At 51.8% G+C, this 19,593-nt stretch overlaps 3 protein-coding genes across 10 annotated transcripts in view; 2 read left to right on the top strand and 1 right to left on the bottom strand.

The window, feature by feature from the left end:
- Positions 1-2,024: 2,024 nt before the first annotated feature.
- COMMD5 (COMM domain containing 5) lies at positions 2,025-3,592 on the bottom strand. Of its 2 annotated transcripts, none has more exons than XM_036303727.1 (2): positions 3,465-3,592; positions 2,025-2,970 (listed from the first exon to the last, which is right to left on the bottom strand). In XM_036303727.1, the coding sequence occupies exon 2, from the start codon at positions 2,912-2,914 to the stop codon at positions 2,240-2,242; it is 675 nt and encodes a 224-aa protein (XP_036159620.1). In that variant the 5' UTR covers positions 2,915-2,970; positions 3,465-3,592; the 3' UTR covers positions 2,025-2,239. The 2 variants fall into 2 exon arrangements, with proteins under 2 accessions (XP_036159620.1, XP_036159621.1); XM_036303728.1 differs by lacking the exon at positions 3,465-3,592 and adding an exon at positions 3,261-3,458.
- A 257-nt stretch (positions 3,593-3,849) lies between these two features.
- Positions 3,850-11,926, top strand: ZNF251 (zinc finger protein 251). 5 transcript variants are annotated; one of them, XM_036303726.1, is made up of 5 exons: positions 3,850-3,962; positions 4,853-4,901; positions 5,110-5,242; positions 5,641-5,754; positions 10,272-11,926. In XM_036303726.1, exons 2-5 carry the CDS (start codon positions 4,869-4,871, stop codon positions 11,732-11,734), a joined length of 1,743 nt encoding a protein of 580 aa, XP_036159619.1. In that variant the 5' UTR covers positions 3,850-3,962; positions 4,853-4,868; the 3' UTR covers positions 11,735-11,926. The 5 variants fall into 5 exon arrangements, with proteins under 5 accessions (XP_036159619.1, XP_036159618.1, XP_036159617.1 ...); XM_036303725.1 differs by having other exon boundaries at positions 5,071-5,242; XM_036303724.1 differs by having other exon boundaries at positions 3,856-3,962; positions 5,061-5,242.
- A 3,191-nt stretch (positions 11,927-15,117) lies between these two features.
- ARHGAP39 (Rho GTPase activating protein 39) overlaps positions 15,118-19,593 on the top strand; it is a 40,581-nt gene continuing 36,105 nt past the window's right edge. For all 3 annotated transcript variants that reach the window (XM_036303701.1, XM_036303699.1, XM_036303698.1), the window contains exon 1: positions 15,118-15,294. The gene's annotated coding sequence lies outside the window, so the exon portion shown is untranslated. The remainder of the gene's footprint in view (positions 15,295-19,593) is intronic.

Raw genomic sequence — 19,593 nt, 5'->3', positions numbered from 1 at the left:
GCAGCCTGAGTGAATCCTGTGGCTGCCCACTTCAGCCTGATGAGAGCTGGGACAAGGGAGCTGTAGCAGTTAGAGCTGACACCCACCTACCACCTCATTTTGTATGATTCTGAAGAATGGTTTTTAAAAAAATTGATTTGAGAGAAAGGGAGGGGAGAGAGAAACTGATTTGTTCAGCCTTTTTTTTAAAAAAAAAAAAATGTTTTATTGATTTTCCACAGAGAGGAAGAGAGAGGGATAGAGAGTCAGAAACATCCACCAGCTGCCTCCTGCACACCCCCGCTGGGGATGTGCCTGCAACCAACGTACATGCCCTTCACCGGAATCGAACCCGGGACCCTCCAGTCCGCAGGCCGACGCCCTATCCACTGAGCCAAACCGGTCAGGGCTTTTTTTTTTTTTTTTTTTAAATATATTTTATTGAATTTTTTTTTTACAGAGAAGAAGGGAGAGGGATAAGAGAGTTAGAAACATCAATGAGAGGTCAATCAGCTGCCTCCTGCACGCCCCCCAGTAGGGATGTGCCTGCAACCAAGATACATGCCCTTGACCGGAATCGAACCTGGGACCCTTCAGTCCACAGGCCGACGCTCTATCCACTGAGCCAAACCGGTTCGGCTTGTTCAGCTTTTTAATGCATCATTGGTTGATTCTTGTATGTGCCCTGATGGGATCAAACCTGAAACCTTGGTATATTGGACTACGCTCTAGCCATTTGAGCTACCTGGCCAGGGTAAGATGGAGAACACCTCAACCACCTGGTCCTAACTGGGTGACAAAAGGCACAGATCATCTTCTGGTGGGGGTAGGGGAGGCTGGTGGGTGCCCCCACTTACCTGGGGTGAGGGTGGAAGTGGGAACATATGGCTGGGACCAAAAGCTGTGCCTCAGAAATCCCCCTTCCCCAGTCTGCTGACCCTTTAGTGGCCCTCAGAGTGGACTACCAGAGTAGACACAGTAACACAGCCATGGAGATAGCCAGTAAACTCCAGCTGGGTGCACCTGCGTTCTGTGGCCTGGTGGGCAGAAAAATGGTGTGAAAATCCCAGTGGTTACCTGCTATTTGATGCTGCAGCTCCAAGTGACTGCCCACCCCCTGCTGCAGGGGCTGCTGAGAGGCTTGAGGTAGGTTCTGAGTAACAGGCCCATCTCCACCCCTGGGGTCAGTAACACAAGGGTGGCCTGCAAGGCTCATTTCCTCGCTGCTACCAGGTGCATAATTTTGAGCCATGGAGTCTCAGCCACAAGGTCCCACAGTGGGGGTGGCGCTCCTAGCACCCTGATGGGCTGGGCTCAGACCCAAGGTCTCCCTGATTGCATTGGACAAATGTCACTGGTAATCTTGCACACCAGAAACTCCCAGGTCTCAGTGGCTTTCAGCCCTAAATGTGTGTCCTCTGGGACCACCAACCAAGCTGACCAGCACACCCACCCTGGAGGTGCTGGGAAAGGCCCCTGTTCCTTCCTGGGCTCAATACAACACCCAGTATGATCCTTCTAAAACAGCTGTTAGGGTAGGGCATGCCCTTGGTACCCTCACTCCCCTCTACTTCACTCCCCTTCTACCCAGAAGTCTCCCTTGGGTCACTGCTCCCTCACCTCTTGCAAGTCTTTGTTCACATACCAACTCTTCTAGGAAGCCCACCTTATGACCCAATGTAAAATGACAACCCAATTCTCCCATAGTCCTGCTTCCCATTCCCTGGACACTGGTCTATTTTATCATTTACTATATCCAATAACAAGCTACACCAAGTCATTTGTTATATACTCTGTAAAATCTTCCTTTCCACACTACAATGCTGGCTCCTTATCAGGGATTTAGGACGAGAATGAAATATCCACTCTGAAACACATGGTTCATAGAAACAAATGAGCAGAACACTCAGATGCTACCTGGGGCCCAGCTGAACAAACGGCATCTGCATAAAGACTTTGGACTGGGCCCTAGACTGACTGGACCAGTTGGCCACCCTGGAGCAGCAAGTACCCACACCCAGCAATGCCACCAACAGCCAGGGGAGTTGTGTGCGGGGTGACACCACCCAGGAAGACATGTTTTTAATTGTTGCTTTACTACCAAATAAAGGAAAAACAGTGCTGACTTTTTCTAATCAAACAGAGAGTGACATGGTTGCGTTCACATTCTCACTGAAGAGTGCCTCCTAGGCAGGATGGGCTTCCTTCTGGAGATGTCTGACAACTGCCCCCAGGTCACCAGGGCAACTGGGAGTGCAGGTCAGTCCTGCAGTTTGTGCTCGCACTTCTTCTCCAGGTCAGCCATCTCCTTCAACACCAGGGCCACGCTGTACCGAAGCTCCTGGAATTTGGCTGTGGGGACCTCAAAGCGGTGTGCTGACCCATCCGAAAGTGTCAGCTGCATCAGGACACTTGGCTGCAGGGAGCGGGCCAGGGCACTGGTGGAGATTGCCACATCCACCCTCCACCGACAGTTGGCAATGTGGGGCAGCCAGGCCCCCTGCTGCCTGGCCACAGAGTCAAGGAGAGGCCGCTGGCTCCCAAACACCACACTGGCCAAGTCCACGACCAGGTCTTGGGGGATGCAGAGTTCCTGAAGCTGGTCCTTGAAGGCGTCGGGCTTCAGGCTGGCTGGGGGCAGCCGGAGGGCCTGCTGGAGCAGCGTGTGGGTGCCAGCAAGCAGGGCACCCAGCCGCTCCTCCGACAGGTGTGCAGTAGTCCCAAGGCGCTGCACAGCTTCACGGCAGTCCTCTCCCTGCAGGCCACTAACCACCAGTTTCAACAGTTTTCTGAACGTGCCCCTGTCCAAGTCCCCCAGGAGCCGAGGCATTGCTGCTACCTCTGGGGGGAGCTGGGCCCCCAGGAAACTCACCTGGCCGCTGTGACTGACACCAGGGTGATGCAAGTATGGAGCTGCAGCTCCCACGGCAGACATTACGGCTTCCTCCTCTCTGATCAATCAGCTCAGAGGCAGGTCCCAGCTGGAACTACCTGGAGGGGGCGGAGAGAAGCCTAGTGACTTCCCACGTCCTTTGGGTCAGTGACTGAGGACTGACCCGATTTCCACCTTCAAGACAGTGACAGTGGGAACTACGACTGACAGCCCATGTGATGGGAAGCACTCTGGGATCAGATGGTTTCAGGAAGAGGGGAGGCAGGAGTTAGCAAGAGAGACGGCAGGGAGGGGAAGAGAGCAGCCACCGGCGCGGGGGAAGGAGTGACAGATATGAGGCCGGTTCGAGTCATGCCCTGAGCTCGCCGTCGCATCCTGGACACCTTACGTGGGCACGAGCCGCGGGCAGCGTTCTGCGGCCGCGCCCTAAGCAGCATCGAATCGGCGGGCCAGCGCGCCACTGTCGCGGACAGGCCTCCGGCCTCCAGAGTTACCCAGCCGCGGCGACCAAGAGACCGCGTGCCGCTCAGCAGCCCCCTCCCGGTAGGGGCCACCCAACCCACCGCGCCCACAGGCCCGAGCGGCCCCCCACCTGGCACTCGCGCGGTCTCAAGCCGAATGGCCCGAACAAAAAGCGGCGGGGCGGCCGGAAGCGACCCAAAAATACTTCCGGGAAGCTCTAGGACACCGGGAGGACCCGGTCCTCTCTGGTCCGCTGGCCCGAGTGTTTCCCCTTCCACACAGATTGGGAAATGCAAACAGATTCTTTTCTTGTCGAGAAAAAAAAAAGGTTGTACAAGGTTGGCCCGGGCCTGGAGCGGAGAGTGGGCTCGATACTCGGGGTCCAGCCTGTCCTGCCGGTCCGCCAGCCCACAGGGACACTCTCCGGCGCCCCTCACCCCACCCGACCACCGACGTGAGTCCTCCGCGGTCCTAGAGCAGCCCCGGAAGTGCTAGGCGACCGCGCTGCCGTTTCCGGCCCCCGCGGCCTTTGAGGCAGTGAAGCGGGAGGGAGCGTCTGGCCCGGGTGCCGCCCGACCCCGCCCGTTCCGTCTGGCCCCGCCCCTCCTGGCGGACCTGCGACGCCCAGGTGAGCAGCCCCTTCCGCGCGCTTTCTCTCCAGGGCGGGCTGCGCGGGCGGGCGGGAGCCGCCGGGGCCGACTGCGGACCGTGAAAGAGCCAGCCGAGTGGGCGGGCTCGAAGGGAGGCGTGGGAGGGCCCAGCAGACCGAGTGCCCAGGCGGAGCCTCGGGAGGTTTCATCCGAGGTCGCGACGGGCAGGGACGGCGGCGCGGAGGCTTAAGTGACCTGCCCGGCGGAAGGTCGGCCCCGACCGGCTTGGGCGCGCGGTGGAAGCGTCGGGCAGTGTGTGCAGCCCTGGGCTGCCAGAGCTCGCGGGCCGGAGGAGGCCACCGGGGAGACTTGGGAGAATGAGGACCTCCGCTTGGCTGGCGGGGTGGCGAGGAGATGGGAGGCGACCCAGGAGGCTGGGCACGAAGGGATGACAAGGGCGGCGAGCTTCTTGCTGCGTCCTGGGTCTCTCACCCCGTGGGTGGGGCGGTGGGGAGCTGCACAGCTTGTGCCAGGTGGGGCTCTAGCCCAGGTGGGCCCGGAAACCGGACCCCTGGAGCGGCCAGCTTTCACCCCTCAGCTCCCGGCGGCCCCACCGGGATTCTGGCTCTGCCAGTTGTAGTGATTCTCCGTGTCACTGGCAGTCAGGCACGCGCCGAGTCCTGCTGCAGTGACCTGCCTCTGACCGGCAACTTCTCCAAGACAATGTACTCGTGGCCCCAGGGGGGCCACCCCAGGAACCCACTGATGCCACCCTCACCTGTCCACCCTCACACCCTTTGGGCCCTGGAAGTTAATGAAGTGATGTAATGACACTGAGTGGGTCTGCGTGTGGGTCCCCTCCCTCCGAGGGTGAGCGTTGGAGGCCCAGGCCAGGGCAGCCCCCCTCAGGTCCTGAGTCTTCCTTCAGATCCTGCTTCCCCAGGATGGCAGATGCACTCGGGCTTCCAGCGCCCCAGGTGAGTTCACCTTCCTCCCTGCCTTCCCTCTTCTGGAGTGGTGAGCCCAGCCCCTGGAGAAGGGCTCTGGGATTGGACTCATGCCCTCCCCAGGGATAGGGACTCTGGGAGCTCAGCCGGGTCCTCATGGCTGGCTGGTCCTCGGGCTGAGCGCAGCAGGTGTGCCCAGTGGGCGCAGCCCCAGGGCAGCGGCCACCTATCGTTACAGGAGGTGGTGCCGCTGACATTCCAGGACGTGGCCGTGTACTTCTCTCGCGCGGAGGGGCAGCAGCTGGACCCAGACCAGCGGGCACTGTACAGGGATGTGATGCTGGAGAACTACGGGCACGTGGCCTCACTGGGTGCGGTTCTCCCTGGGCTTGTGGTGTGGACCTCCAGGGAGCTCTGGGTCTGCTTCCAAACTTTGGAGCCCAAAGGGGAGGGTCCTGCCTCTTTCCCCAGTCTGGTCTCTGCCTGGCTTCCAATTCCAGACTTCACTCTGCATGCCCGTGCCCACCTGTGTACCCAGGGGCAGGAGAACTGATGAGTTATTCTCATCAACGCTCACCTTCAGCCGTTTCTCCTGACCTACCCCTTCCACTCCACCAACACCCACATTTTGTGACCCCTGCCCCCCTCCCGCCTGGGGTGGCGGTGTGGAGAAGCAGGAGGGCTCCAGGGAAACTCTACTTCTCACCTGGCCTCCAAGACCAGGTGGGCAGTGCTCTGTTCCAGCTCACCAGTGCCCTCACCTCAACAGGATTCCCTGTCCCTAAGCCAGAGTTGATCTCCCAGCTGGAGCAAGGTGAAGAGCTGTGGGTCCTGGATCTCATGGGAGCTGAGGAACCGGAGCCCTTGAACAGCTGCAGCATAGGTGAGAGTAGGTGGGGCTGTAATGGGCTCACTTCCATGGGCTCCTGGGAGCAATCTGAACAGCGTTTTGTACTCCTGCAGACATTTGTGCCTGTTTTAACAGCTTTCATTTTACTGACTTTTTTGCTTGCCTTTAAAAATACACAGTTCTTCCGGTTATTAGGGAAGTTTGCATTTAGTAATTACGTCTATGATAAACCTGTATAACAGCTTCATTTCTTTATATAATAGCCTTTCTATCTTCCTCCTTTAGACAGTAGCTATTGGTTACCTACCTATTACACAAACTTATATTCTTTTTCTCCTGCATCTCCCGATCTTAGTCAATAGTATTTTTTAAGCATTTACCTTGTTCTGTTGAACATACTTTTGTTAGTTGACTTGTCAGCACTAAGTGCTATCTCTGACTCCCAACTGCTGAGATGACCAGTGACGTGTTCTGCTTTCCACCTTTCTCTCCCCATTATCCTATTTTTGGTCAGTTGTCAAAGCACATAACACAGTGGTCAGCAAACTGCGGCTCGTGAGCCACATGCGGCTCTTTGGCCCCTCGAGTGTGGTTCTTCCACAAAATACCGGCTTCTGCTCATGGGCCACAAAGGTTCAATCGCACTGTACGTGTGTGCCCCCATGTGGTATTTTGTGGAAGAGCCACACTCAGGGGGCCAAAGAGCCGCATGTGGCTCGCGAGCCGCAGTTTGCCGACCACTGACATAACACATCATCACTCATATCCTCACCTTTGTTAGTACCCTAGGACTGCAACTACTTGTATTATTTCCACCCTGAACCTTCCTCCAAAATTTTCTCCAGCATTTTCTGCTTGGATGGAATTTACCTCTAGTAGCATAAAGTTGCTGAGTTTTAACAGAGACACAACTATGTCAACCAGATCTCTATCAAGATAAAGAACATCCCCATGACTCAGAAGACTCCCTGGGTGTGCAATACATGTTATTGAGCGCATGCATGCCTTTTTTCACTAGAGATAAATTAAGAGCTGAATTGTTTTTTAAAACCATCATTCTGGCCTATCTGGTTTAGCTCAGGGGGTAGAGTGTTAGCCTGTGGACTGAAGGGTCCCAAGTTTGATTCCAGTCAAGGGCACATGACTGTAACATCCAAAGACTATATATTTAAACAACAACAACAACATGATTCTAAAAGCCACTGTTTTGTTGTAAATTTGACTAAAGTGTTGATTGTGCTATTCTAAATTTGCAATGGTTGCCGAAACCGGTTTGGCTCAGTGGATAGAGCGTCGGCCTGCGGACTCAAGGGTCCCGGGTTCGATTCCGGTCAAGGGCATGTAACTTGGTTGCGGGCACATCCCCAGTGGGAGATGTGCAGGAGGCAGCAGATCGATGTTTCTCTCTCATCGATGTTTCTAACTCTCTATCTCTCTCCCTTCCTCTCTGTAAAAAATCAATAAAATATATTTAAATAAAATAAATTTGCAATGGTATTAAGTTGTTATGTATGGTTAGTGCCATGATATGAACGGAATGCCCAATGTGGTGTCAGCTCCCCACAGTGCTCATGAGAAGAGTCCTCATTTAGGAACCTGAAGTCCTTTCTGGGAAGGTGGGAGAAAGGGCTGCCCAGGATATAGTGTGGGTGCGTTGGCGCCCCTGATGGGGTAGCCCCCACAGAGTGTCCGAGTGTCCAGGCCTTTCAGTTGGATGAGAAAAGGTGGTTCTGTTTCTGTGAGGTTTTCTCATGCAGAGGAGCAGTAGTGAACACAGGTGCCTTGCTTTATTTTTAATTTTTAATAAATTTGTATTGATTTCAGAGAGGAAGGGAGAGAGAGAGAGAAGCATCAATGATGAGAATCATTGATCGGCTGCCTCTTGCATGCCTCCTTCTGGGATGGAGCCCACAACCTGGGCATGTGCCCTTGACCGGAATCCAACCTGGGACCCTTTAGTCACCAGGCTGGCGCTCTATCCACGACCTAGGGCAGTTGCCTTACTTTAGAAGTAATTACCCCAAAGGCCTCAAAGTCTTGGTGCCAGGTGCCAGGTGGAACCTGATGAGCATTGAAGGAGGGATAGGATGTTTCTCAGTATTAATGTGTCCTAGGGCCTGAGGCACTGGTTATCCTCAGAGCTTGCTGTTCTAGTTCCAGCAGCGAACCTGCACAGGGACTCTTGGGCTGTGGTTGCAGTGACCTTATTAGCATCCTTGGTCTGGTGTCCATTTGTCACCTTCTGTGGTGAGTTCCTTTATATGTGCTGTCCTACCACAGATGACCTCTGGGAGGCAGCAGAGCCTCACCCCTGCTGCTGTTCGCTGCAATCATCCAGAAGGCCCTGGCAGCCAGGTGCCAGGAGCTCTGCCTGTTCACTTATCTCTTTTGTTTTCTGGATTCTGTTTTGGCACATTTTGGTGGATTCTGGTTCTGCTGGGTCTGCCATAACACCGATGACAGGGGGTGAGGTCACCCACATGGTAGTAAGCAGCTCTGTCCCCACAGAGTTGAGAACAGTGGAACGTTTTTACCAAGTGTCCCAAAGAAAAGGGATAATATGTGTATGACAGCATGAAATCTATTTTTAAAACTCTCATTATATGAGACATCAGGGAGGAAATAGAATTTAACAGGAGTTTTGTTTGAATACTAAAAGACTATAGAAAATTGCCCTAGCTGGTTTGGCTCAATGGAGAGAGCGTCGGTCTGCGGACTGAAGGGTCCCAGGTTCGATTCCAGCCAAGGGCACATGCTGGGTTGCGGGCTCGACCCCCCAGTAGGGGGCGTGCAGGAGGCAGCTGATCAATGATTCTCTCTCATCACTGATATTTCTCTCTCTCTCTCTCCCTCTCCCTAAAATCAATAAAATATTTTTTAAAAATAATAATAATAAAAATAAAAAAATAAAAGACTATAGAAAATAATAACTAGGTACTGGATATTTTTGCATGCTAATGTAGGTTCTACTCTCTCTCTCTCTCTCTCTCTCTATATATATATATATGAATAAATGTATGTAAAACTTATGTTCTTTATATTATGGCCAGGACAAAATACTATTTTTTCCTTTAAAAACACTTTTTATTGCCCTGACCAGTTTGGCTCAGTGGCTAGAGAATCGGCCTGAGAACTGAGGGGTCCCAGGTTTGATTCCGGTCAAGGCCACATGCTCGTGTTGTGGTGCTTGATCCCCAGTGAGGGGTGTGCAGGAGGCAGGCAATCAATGATTCTCTCTCATCATTGGTGTTAAACTTTCTCTCTTCCCCTCTCACTTTCTCTCTGAAATCAATTTTAAAAATATATTAAAAAATACTTTTTATTGAAAAGTAACTTACATACATAAAATCACACCATTTATTGCTGTAGCGCTTACTGGATTTTCATAAATTGAATGTGGACACATAACCACCAGATAAGAAACAATGTTATCAGCAGCATGGAAGCCCCCTTTCTGACCTTCCAATCACTGATCATTGCTACCCCAAGGGTAACCACTAAGTTTTGTTTTGTTTTGAACTTCATATAAACTGAATTGCTTTCCCCCTCAGAATTATGTGTGTAACATCTGTGAGTAATAGACAAGGATTGTTTCTTTAATTCTCATCAACACTGGATATCATTATTTTTTAAGTACTTAGAATAAAGCCTAAGGTTTTTCTTTTGTTTGTTCGTTTATTTGTTTGTTTGTTTGTTTGAATTGATTTTAGAGAGAGGAAGGGAGAGAGAGAGAAACATTGATGTAAGAGAAACACATTGATCAGTTGACTTTAGCACATGCCCCAACTGGGGATCAAACCTGCAACCTGGGTATATGCCCTGATGACGAATTGAACCCTCCACCTTTTGATGTACAGAACAACACTCCAACCAAGCCATCCGGCCAGGGCAAGTCTGAGGTTCTTGAGCTTGTGTTGGTGCTCTCATGACCATTCCCTGTCCCATCTTGCCATTCTCCCCTCCTCATACTTCTTGCTGCCGCCACAGTGAGATTCTTGAATTTCATGGATTTTGTCACACATCACATCCAGGGCCTTGCCTGCCATTGTTGACTGTGTCATCGTCGGGCTCTAGCTGAAACCACTTCCTCCCAGAGGTCTTCTGTAATCATGTAGATCAGCTTGGAGGCCATGCTGTATTTCCCACATTTCTGCGTAGTTTCCCTGTCATGTGATTTTTCATCCTTGTTAAAAATTTGCTTAATTGTCTGTCTACCTGAATAATATGTAAGCCTCAGGAGGTCAGAGGCTATATTTGCCTTCCTGTTATATTCCTTACCTAGCACATGCCTGGCCTAAATATTTGCTGAATGGATTAATTTGCCAATTTGATAGGTGAAAAATTATAATTTGTTTTAAATTTCCTTCCTTTGATTACTAATGAACCTAAATATTTTTATCCTGTGGACTGGTCATCCTTACTTCTCAATTCCGCCTGTCACCTATATTTATTTTTTACAGAATGCTTTATGGGTGCTTTTCGACGCATTTTGGATATTATCCCTAATGGATGGTTTTCTTCAATAATGTCTTTCTGCTTTTGTGTAACAGATTTTGAGATTGGGACCGAGAAAGACTTGTCCATTCTAAACCAGAAATGCTCTGAAGAAGTAAAAACCCCAGAAGTGATATCAAGAAGATTCTCGGGGTGCAATCCACAGGCACCTGTGTTGCAGGGAGTTTGGGAACCTGAGGATAAAGTAGAAGGACACATGTGGGATTCTGTTGGGCAGAGTTTCAAGAAACTTCATCTTCACAAGAGAGTTTTTAGGAAAGAAACTGCCATGTGCAGGGAAAGGTCTCCAGGAGGAAGAACCCAGGAAGGTGGTACCTTTGATGGAAACTTGAATCTGAATCAAAATGCTGTTAGACTTCAAAGAAATAAAACAGGAGAGAGAGCTTTTACATGTGAAATATGCAGCAAAACCTTCAGATACAATTCAGACCTAACTAGACATCAGAGAAGTCACACTGGGGAAAAACCTTACAAATGCGGTCAGTGTGGGCGAGCCTTTGCTCTCAGCTCAGGCCTAATTCTGCACCACCAAGTTCACACTGGAAGTAAACCATTTAAATGTAATGAATGTGGGAAGACTTTTCGTCTCAATTCCCACCTAGTCCTCCATCAGAGACTTCATACTGGAGAAAAACCTTTCAGGTGTAGTGAATGTGGGAAGGCCTTCAGTCGTAGTTCAAGTCTTATTCAACATCGAATCATTCACACAGGAGAGAAACCATACAAATGCAATGAATGTGGAAAAGGCTTTAGCCAGAGCCCGCAGTTAACACAGCATCAGAGAATACACACTGGCGAGAGACCACACGGGTGTGATCAGTGTGGGAAGGCCTTCAGTCGAAGTTCAAGCCTTATTCAGCACCAGAGGATCCACACTGGAGAGAAGCCCCATGTATGTGACCAGTGTGGGAAGGCCTTCAGTCAGAGCTCAAGCCTTTTTCTCCATCACAGGGTGCACACTGGAGAGAAGCCCTATGTTTGTAATGAGTGTGGCAAAGCCTTTGGTTTTAACTCTCACCTCACTGAACATGTAAGGATCCACACGGGAGAGAAGCCCTATATTTGTAATGAGTGCGGCAAAGCCTTTAGCAGGAGTTCAACTCTTGTTCAGCATCGAAGGGTTCACACTGGGGAGAAGCCTTACCAGTGCATTGAATGTGGGAAAGCCTTCAGCCAGAGCTCACAACTTGCCCTACACCGAAGAGTTCATACTGGAGAAAAGCCCTATGAGTGTGGTGATTGTGGAAAAGCCTTCAGCAGGAGGTCAACCCTCACTCAGCATCAGAGAGTTCATACTGGAGGGAGCTCTCATGCATACAGAAAGTGTGGTTCAGCCTTTGTTCCTGGCTCCAGCCTTAGGCCACATGGACAGATGCCCACTGGAGAGAAACACTCTGTGTGTGATGGACACAACAGAGCCCTCAGTCGTGGCACAAACCTTGTTCTACATTGGGCGATCCACAAACGTTTCATGTTTTCAGAATCAGCCACTGTGTAGCCTTTTGAATCTGGCCTCTTTGATCTAACTACAGATTCATCGTGATGTTGTGTGTGCCGGTAGTTCCTCCCTTTTTACTGCCCAGTAGCATCCATTGTACAGAGGAGGCAGTTTGTTGACCCATTCCCCACTGAAAAGTATTTGGGTTGCTCTGTCTGGAGCAAGTATGAATAAAGCTGCTGTAAGCATTTATGACAGGCCATTTTGTGGATCTAACTTCTCCATTCTCTTGAGTCACAGAGAGTGGGCTACATGGTAAGCTTATGTTTAACTATTTAAAGAGTTTAACTGGGAAGTTTGAGAAACACTGGTCCAGTTCATCTCCATGGTGTGAAGTACCCTGCCATCCTGACTCAATGCTGAGACTGCCCTGAGGAATCTTTTGTCTAACCCACTCTTTTTTTTTTTAATATACTTTTATTGATTTCAGAGAGGAATGGAGAGGGAGAGAGAGAGAAACATCAATGATGAGAGATAACCAGTGATCTGCTGCCTCCAGCACACACACACAAACCCCCCCAGCCCCCACTCGCTAGGGATTGAGCCCACAACCCAGGCATGTGCCCTTGACCGGAATTGAACCCAGGACCCTTCAGTCCACAGGCCAGTGCTCTATCCACTGAGCCAAACAAGCCAGGGCTGTCTAACCCACTCTTCATTCCTTCCAGGCCAATTCTAATATGACCCCTGCAAGTCTCTTCTTCAATCTCTGCTCCCACCCTCCCTGTGTCTTCTTAGGGAACTTGGGGTCATTTCTGCATTAGGTTTAACATTTATCCTGGGATTTGCTTGACTTACTCCACCTGCTCATGTTCTGCCTCTCCTGTTAATAGCAATTCTCCAGCACAGAACCTCTTCCGAATGTGGGCTTAGACAGCCCCGTGTGGTCTTCTGTATGGAATGGTCTAAAGGCTCCGTTTTTTCTTCTGTGTTGGGCTTATTCTGTGGACTTTTCCCTCAGCTCTAAAATGGGAATAAAAATACCTGCCCCACATAATGTATGTCCTTCAGGAAAAGTAAGTCTCCCACCCTTGGGAAACAGCACAGCTCTCATACCCACATTGTATCATAGCTCATGCCTTAGTTCACTTTCTGCGTGGTTCTCTTCCATTACATCTGGAGTTATTTGCTGTCAGGATTTTCTTGGACACTGTTCTGTCTCCAGAACATGATACAGATAGATGCTTCAGACATATTTGGGAAGGAAGAGAGGAAGAAGCAAGGAAGGAAAGAAGAAAAACTCATGAAATCACATTGTCAGTTGAAGGCAATGCATGAATGTGGAGCACTGATAGTGTCTTTTTGCTTGTTTTGTTAGTAAAGCACGTGGGTGAATTAGCTGTTTTAGCTCCTAGAGCAGCGGTCCCCAACCTTTCAGGCCTCACGGACCCTGCTGTCCTAGAAGGCCCCAGAGTGTTGTTCCCCTGGAAAGATCCATCTCTCGTATCTGGTGTAAGCATTGGTGCAGGTAGGAAAGACAAACATGACTCAGGAGGGGAGGTGGCTGAACACAATTTTTAAAATATATTTTTATTTCAGAGAGGAAGGGGGAGAGAGAAATATCAGTGATGAGAATCATTGATGGGCTGCCTCCTGCATGCCCACTACTGGGGACCGAGCCCACACCCCGACATGTACCCTGACCTGGAATGGAACCGTGACCTCCTGGTTCATAGGTTGATGTGTAACCACTGAGCAACGCCTGTGGGGCTGAGCACAATTTTTGACAGAGGTGGGGGAGTGGGTACCACATCACCGGGGGAGGGACTGCATTAAGAACTGGAAAGGCCAAAACTGGTTTGGCTCGGTGGATAGAGCGTCGTCCTGTGGGTCCCCGGTTCGATTCCGGTCAAGGGCATGTACCTGGGTTGCGGGCACATCCCCAATGGGGGGTGTGCAGGAAGCAGCTGATCGATGTTTCTCTCTGATCGATGTTTCTAACTCTGTCTCTCTCCCTTACTCTCTGTAAAAAAATCAATTATATATATATATATATATATATATGATATATATATATATATATATATATATATATATGAACTGGAAAGGTGAAGGGGCCGGGTAGGCTGTGGCTGAGCCTTTGAGTTTTGGTCTCATCTGGGAGGCTCAACTGCGGCCTGAGAAATTCTGATGGTCACTTTGGAGAGTGGAAGACATCACCCTGGAGAAACATAAGATTGCTGCAAAGTGCTAGCTTTCATTTAAAGTGAAGCCAGCCAGCCCGACTGCAGTAGTAATGATGGAGAGTGCTTGCCTTTACCCAGTCGGGTTTTCTCTGGTGGGTACGATGGAGAGGCAGCTGGAAAGGAGAGCAGAGACCACCTGACCACTTGTATGGGAGAAGTCAGGGGCTGGGTCACAGGGAAGGGAGGAACTGCAGGACAGGACACGGAACTCAACCCAGGGCATTTGAAATGGAGCTTTCAGCCCTTTACAGTTTCTTGTGATGACAGGATCCAGGGTGTGGCCACGGTTTGAGTGGTGTGGGCTTTGGTGTCCTGTTGTGCGAGAGCTTCAGGCTGCTCAGCTTCCATTTCAGGCTAAATGCAGATTAGAAAGCGCTGAAGAGCGTACCAGTCAAGATGAAGTGAGCAATTACCAAGAGTTAAGATGACAGCAAGAAGACAAAATGATAGACATGGAGGACGTAGACTGTCCTGATTTAAAAGTTACAGGTGTAAAATAAAATTTTTAACTTCCAGGGCTGAAAGCCTTTTAAAAGAGTCTATTGAGCCATTTCTAGCAAGAAAAAGGAGAACGGTCCTGGGTCGGCAGTCTAAACACAACACACACACACACACGCACACACGCCCCCGTTCCCGCTCCCCAGCAGCGGCAGGTGGAGAAGACCTGCAGGTGAGACCCCGCTCTCTGTCCAGGAGTTGACAGGCTCACCGAGGAGGTGGGAACAGAGCTGCGTCCTTTGGAGAGAATCTGCATGGGGTGGGGGTGGGGAGGTGAGGACCGCTGGTTCGGGAGGCGCAGGCCCTGAGGAAGGAGGCTTGGCTCGGGGAGGCTGGGGGCCAGGTCCGGAAAGTTCACGTGTGACGGAAGCACAGGTCCGAGGGCGCCGGGCTGCTCTCTCCAGACAACCGCGGGAACAGCCCTGGACGCTCACCCCGCTCCTGCCCGGCGGCTCCGGCGGCTGGGATTTCCCGTAGGGCAGCTCTGACGGACCGACGACGAGGCTGAGCCCGGCGAGCCGACCGCGGTTCGGGACCCGCCCCTGCGCCGGCCTCGTGGGAGGAGCCGGCCTCCGGCGCTCCCGGCTCCCGGCACGCCGCGCGCTGGCGCTCGCGCACGCGCAGGAGACCGGCGGCCGCGCCCCCTGGCGGCAGGCGCGGGCGGCGCGGGGGCGGGGCAGGAGGCGGGGGGTTGCGCTGGTGACGGGAGGACGCGCGGCCGAGGCGCACTGGGCCGGTGGAGGCGGCGGCGGCGGCGGCGGCGGAGGACGCGGACCGGGCGGCGGCGGCGGCGGCGGGGAAGCCGCAGGCATCTCACGCGCGGCGCGCGGGCAGGGATGAGGGGCTGTGTCGGCGCGGCCCGCGCGCAGCCGGCAGGTGAGAGCGCGGGCGGTGGGCGGCGCGGCCGGGAAAATGGCGGAGAGGCCGGCGCAGCGGCCCCCGCGGGGCCGCGCGAGGATCCGGGACCGCGGCCACCGATGGGGACGGACGGGGCCGCCGCCGGGCGCGGCAGGGGCGGGGTGTGCGGGAGGCGAGGGCTCGGGCCGCGCTGGACGGGGTGTGAGAGGGCGTGAGTGGGCGTGAGCGCCCGGCCGGGGTGGGCGTGAGGGCGCTGCGGCCCGAGTTCGGGCGTCGGCGCGGCCTCCGGGGCGCCGTCGGCGGATGGGGGCCGTCGGATTTGTCCGGGTCGGCGCGTGCGGGAGCGGGTGCGGGGCCGCCGAGCCCCACGGACGCGGCCTCTGCAGCAGGGAGGGCTGGGCGCTTCGCCTCCCCCCCCCCCCCAGGCGAGCCCCGGAGTGGGATCCCCTCGGCCGCCCCTCGGTTGTGGGAGCGGAGTGGGCGGAGGTGGGGCGTTTTGTGCCGAGGCCGCGGGCGAGGCAGGCGGTGGACTTGGGTCAGGACGTCTTTTATCTGCAACGCGCAGCCGGTGCGAGGCCACGGCAGCTGTGGGCGTGTGGCCTGCTGCTCCCACCAGCAGCTGCTGTGGGCGCTGCGCTGCCTTCACCAGCAAAAATGCGGCGCCCCTTCCCCTCCCCCCGCCATCCCTCCGCGCCGAGTGGTTTCACCAAACCTCCCGTGACCTCTGCAGAAACCTGCCGTTGCAGGGCTCGTGTTCCACCCCCGGCGCAGACAATAGGGGATTTGTCTTTGAAGCCAGTGCGGGGAATTGAACCCTGTGCGTCCCGGGTGCCTCTGCAAACAGCAGGTGGTTCCCGATCCGGGGCTCCCCCTTCACAATGAGCGAGGTGTGCGTCTCCTCGCGGGGGAAGGGGACGGAGATCTGATAGGAGGTGCGGCTGTAAAGCCTGAAGACTCACTCCATAAAGCGTCCCGGCGACCAGGTGAGCCACAGACGCCGGCTCTGCAGGAACCGGGGCCTTCCTGCCCGCACTTTGTCTCGTCAGCTCTCTGGCCAAGAGGCTGGGAAAGAGGGCGGGTGCTGGAGTCAGACGCCTGCCTTTGTACTCGGTGCCTTTGGTCCCTCATCTGTAAAATGGGAGCGCCGATCATAGTGGCCTCATAGGGTGGTGATGAGGACTCATCGAATCAAAAACTGTAAAACGCTTGGTGCTTGTTACATTGTAAGTGTTCGCAAAAGTTAGGATATCATCACTGCGGAGATGTGGTTCCATTTGCTGTGGTCTCGGAGCCTCACCCTCCTCCTTTTATGTTAACATCAAGTCAATGGCTCCCTTTTCTTACAAAGGCAAGATCGGGCCATATGTGGAGAAACAAGTGTGTGTTTTTTTTCCTTAATATATTTTTATTGATTTCAGAGAGGAAAGGAGAGGGAGGGAGAGAGAGAAACACCAATGATGAGAAAGAATCTTTGACCAGCTGCCTCCTGCACGCCCCACACTGGGGATCAAGCCTGCAACCCAGGCATGTGCCCCGACTGGGAATCAAACCATGACCTCCTGGTTCATAGGTGGATGCTCAACCACTGAGCCACGCCTGGCAAGAAACAAGTCTTTATTTATGACGATACACAAGGAACAAGTCTCCTGTACTTAGATAACTTATATAGAACTGCTTTTAAAATATTTTTAGAGCCGAAACCGGTTTGGCTCAGTGGATGGAGCGTCGGCCTGCGGACTGAAGGGTCCCGGGTTCGATTCCGGTCAAGGGCATGTACCTGGGTTGCGGGCACATCCCCAGTGGGGAGTGTGCAGGAGGCAGCTGATCGATGTTTCTCTCTCATTGATGTTTCTAACTCTCTATCCCTCTCCCTTCCTCTCTGTAAAAAATCAACAAAATATATTTAAAAAAAAAATAAAATATTTTTAGAAAAAGAAAGCTTCCGATGAGCCACCTGAGTACTCCAGTTCTTACTGCCCTTGGGGTTTGGTAGGATTGTTGTCGACAGAAATAAGATTTAGATTTAGAGTTCTTGGGTAATTTTCTGTTTTAATTATGCTACCCAAGCCATAGTTGTTATACTTTACAGTGTTATCCTTGAAATAGAAAAGATAACTTTCTAACAAACTTCAAGTAACAGTAAGGACATAGCAATAGACAGTGAGAACTTGGATATACCAGTGCTGTCACATCCTATGTTGCTAAACTGTTGGAAGAAATTAGACTTAACTTGCTTCAGAACAAAGTGGAAAATTTCCTAAGGAGATGATTCCCTTTCTCAGATCGAGGGAAAGTACCTCAGACTTACCCTAGACACACCATCTGCCGTCTTTATCGGTGTGATACTGAGACTAGGGGGAAGCCCTTCCCCGTTAGGTAGCCTTTTGGCATTTGTGGGATTTATAACGAGAACATTTAATGTTCAGAACAAATGGTAACAAAACAGCTTTTGTGAGCAAATTTGAAAATATCTCAAGATAGATTTTAAAATGTCCATCCCGCCCTAACCGGTTTGGCTCAGTGGATAGAGTGTCGGCCTGCGGACTGAAAGGTCCCGGGTTCGATTCCAGTCAAGGGCATGTGCCTTCGTTGCGGGCACATCCCCAGTTGGGGGGTGTGCAGGAGGCAGCTGATGGATGTTTCTCTCTCGTCGATGTTTCTAACACTCTATCCCTCTCTGTGAAAAATCAATAAAATATATTTTTTAAAATAAATAAATAAAATAAAATATCCATCCCAACCTTCTCTCTTGCGTGCGTGCTGGCGGGGACTGCCCTTGAACACTTTAATAACAGTGACTCAGTGTCTGGTTAGGCTTCTTTCAGGTTTCTTGGTGCTCTTGAAAAATGTCTGTGTAATCTGTGCTGATAGGGAGGCATCCAGCTTGCTCACAAGACCCCTTTGCTGAGCCTTTCCACCGACCCGTTGTCATTTGGTCATTTGTTGTGAGTCTTAACACGTTCCCTCCCCAAGTTAGCTCGGTGCATGTGGATGCCAGCACAGCCCTGTGCTCGCTGGGTCTGGGAGACGCCTCCGGCAAAACCGAGCTGGGGTGTCTGCCTGCTTCCAGGCCCCTTCTTCTCTTACCTTCCTTGTTCCCCGAGGTTGATCCACACCCTCTCTGCTGCCTCCAGGACCTGCTTTCTGTGGCTTCCGTCAGCCTTGGGGACTTGTCCCTGGCGCTACCTGGCAGCTCTGGCCTACTTCCTGAGGTCCTGTCTGACCCTGACCCCCATCCTCTGGCCACACTGTTCCATCTGCTGGGATGGACCTCCTCATCGGGGCCTGTTGCCTGGCTCACTCCCGCTCTGCCAGCTCCCGTCTTGGGCTTCCTGGGACAGGCATTTGCAGGGTTTTGTATTTCCCTGGCACTGGAGTTTCTCAGCAGTGCCTGCCATCTTGTTCCCCAGAATGTGGTGGTGACATAAATGGAGTTTATCCTCATATGTCTGAGAGTTCTGATAATAGGAGTTGCTTCCCCACTAAACTCAGAAACTTATACTGGTCGTTGACACAGTTTGTGTATTGTGAAAAGAGCTTATTGGTCATTATTATGCTTCACCAGGTGGAATTTTTCTTGGCTGAACATTTGGTGTGGATTTTTCCTCCTTTTTTTGAAGTCTCTGGGAAAACTGTACTATGGAGTATTAGGAATGTTTTTCAATATTCTATAATGTTTCCTAAGTATCATTAATTCAGTACTTTCTTTTTTGTTGTTAAAATATATTTTATTGATTTTTTACAGAGAAGAAGGGAAAGGGGTAGAGAGTTAGAAACATCGATGAGAGAAACATCAATCAGCTGCCTCCTGCACGCCCTACTGGGAATGTGACCACAACCAAGGCACATGCCCTTGACTGGAATCGAACCTGGGACCTTTCAGTCCTCAGGCCGATGCTCTATCCACTGAGCCAAACCAGTTAGGGCTTTTTAAAAAATATATATATATATATTTTATTGATTTCAGAGAGGAAGGAAGAGGGAGAGAGAGATAGAAACATCCACGATGAGAGAGAATCATGGATCAGCTGCCTCCTGCACATCCCCCACTGGGGATCGAGCCCATAACCTGGGCATGTGCCCTTGACCAGAATCGAACCTGGGACCTTTCAGTTCACAGGCTGACGCTCTATCCATTGAGCCAAACGGGCTAGGGCTAATTCAGTACTTTGTAACTGAACATCTAACCTATGCTCAGCTAGTTGTGTGTATACTGTGGCACACTGTTCTTTGAAGAAGTTAGAAAAGGGCAAAGCCTATTACATCTATGAGCCCTTTAAACAGTTCTCCAGACCAGGTCTGTATTACACTGTGTGC

The sequence above is a fragment of the Myotis myotis genome, unplaced genomic scaffold (assembly GCF_014108235.1).
Source record: "Myotis myotis isolate mMyoMyo1 unplaced genomic scaffold, mMyoMyo1.p scaffold_m19_p_38, whole genome shotgun sequence".
In the NCBI taxonomy this organism is placed as follows: domain Eukaryota; kingdom Metazoa; phylum Chordata; class Mammalia; order Chiroptera; family Vespertilionidae; genus Myotis; species Myotis myotis.
Note: the sequence above shows the minus strand (reverse complement) of the source record. Positions and strands in the feature narration are given on the sequence as shown.

Bases quoted from the DNA above. Each gene is read 5' to 3' on its own strand.
- COMMD5 (XM_036303727.1), bottom strand. From the start codon at position 2,914: ATGTCTGCCGTGGGAGCTGCAGCTCCATACTTGCATCACCCTGGTGTC.
- ZNF251 (XM_036303722.1), top strand. From the start codon at position 4,752: ATGACACTGAGTGGGTCTGCGTGTGGGTCCCCTCCCTCCGAGGGTGAG. The intron at 5,243-5,640 runs GTGCGGTTCTCC...TCACCTCAACAG, and splicing joins CGGGCACGTGGCCTCACTGG to GATTCCCTGTCCCTAAGCCA. The intron at 5,755-10,271 runs GTGAGAGTAGGT...TTTGTGTAACAG, and splicing joins CTTGAACAGCTGCAGCATAG to ATTTTGAGATTGGGACCGAG.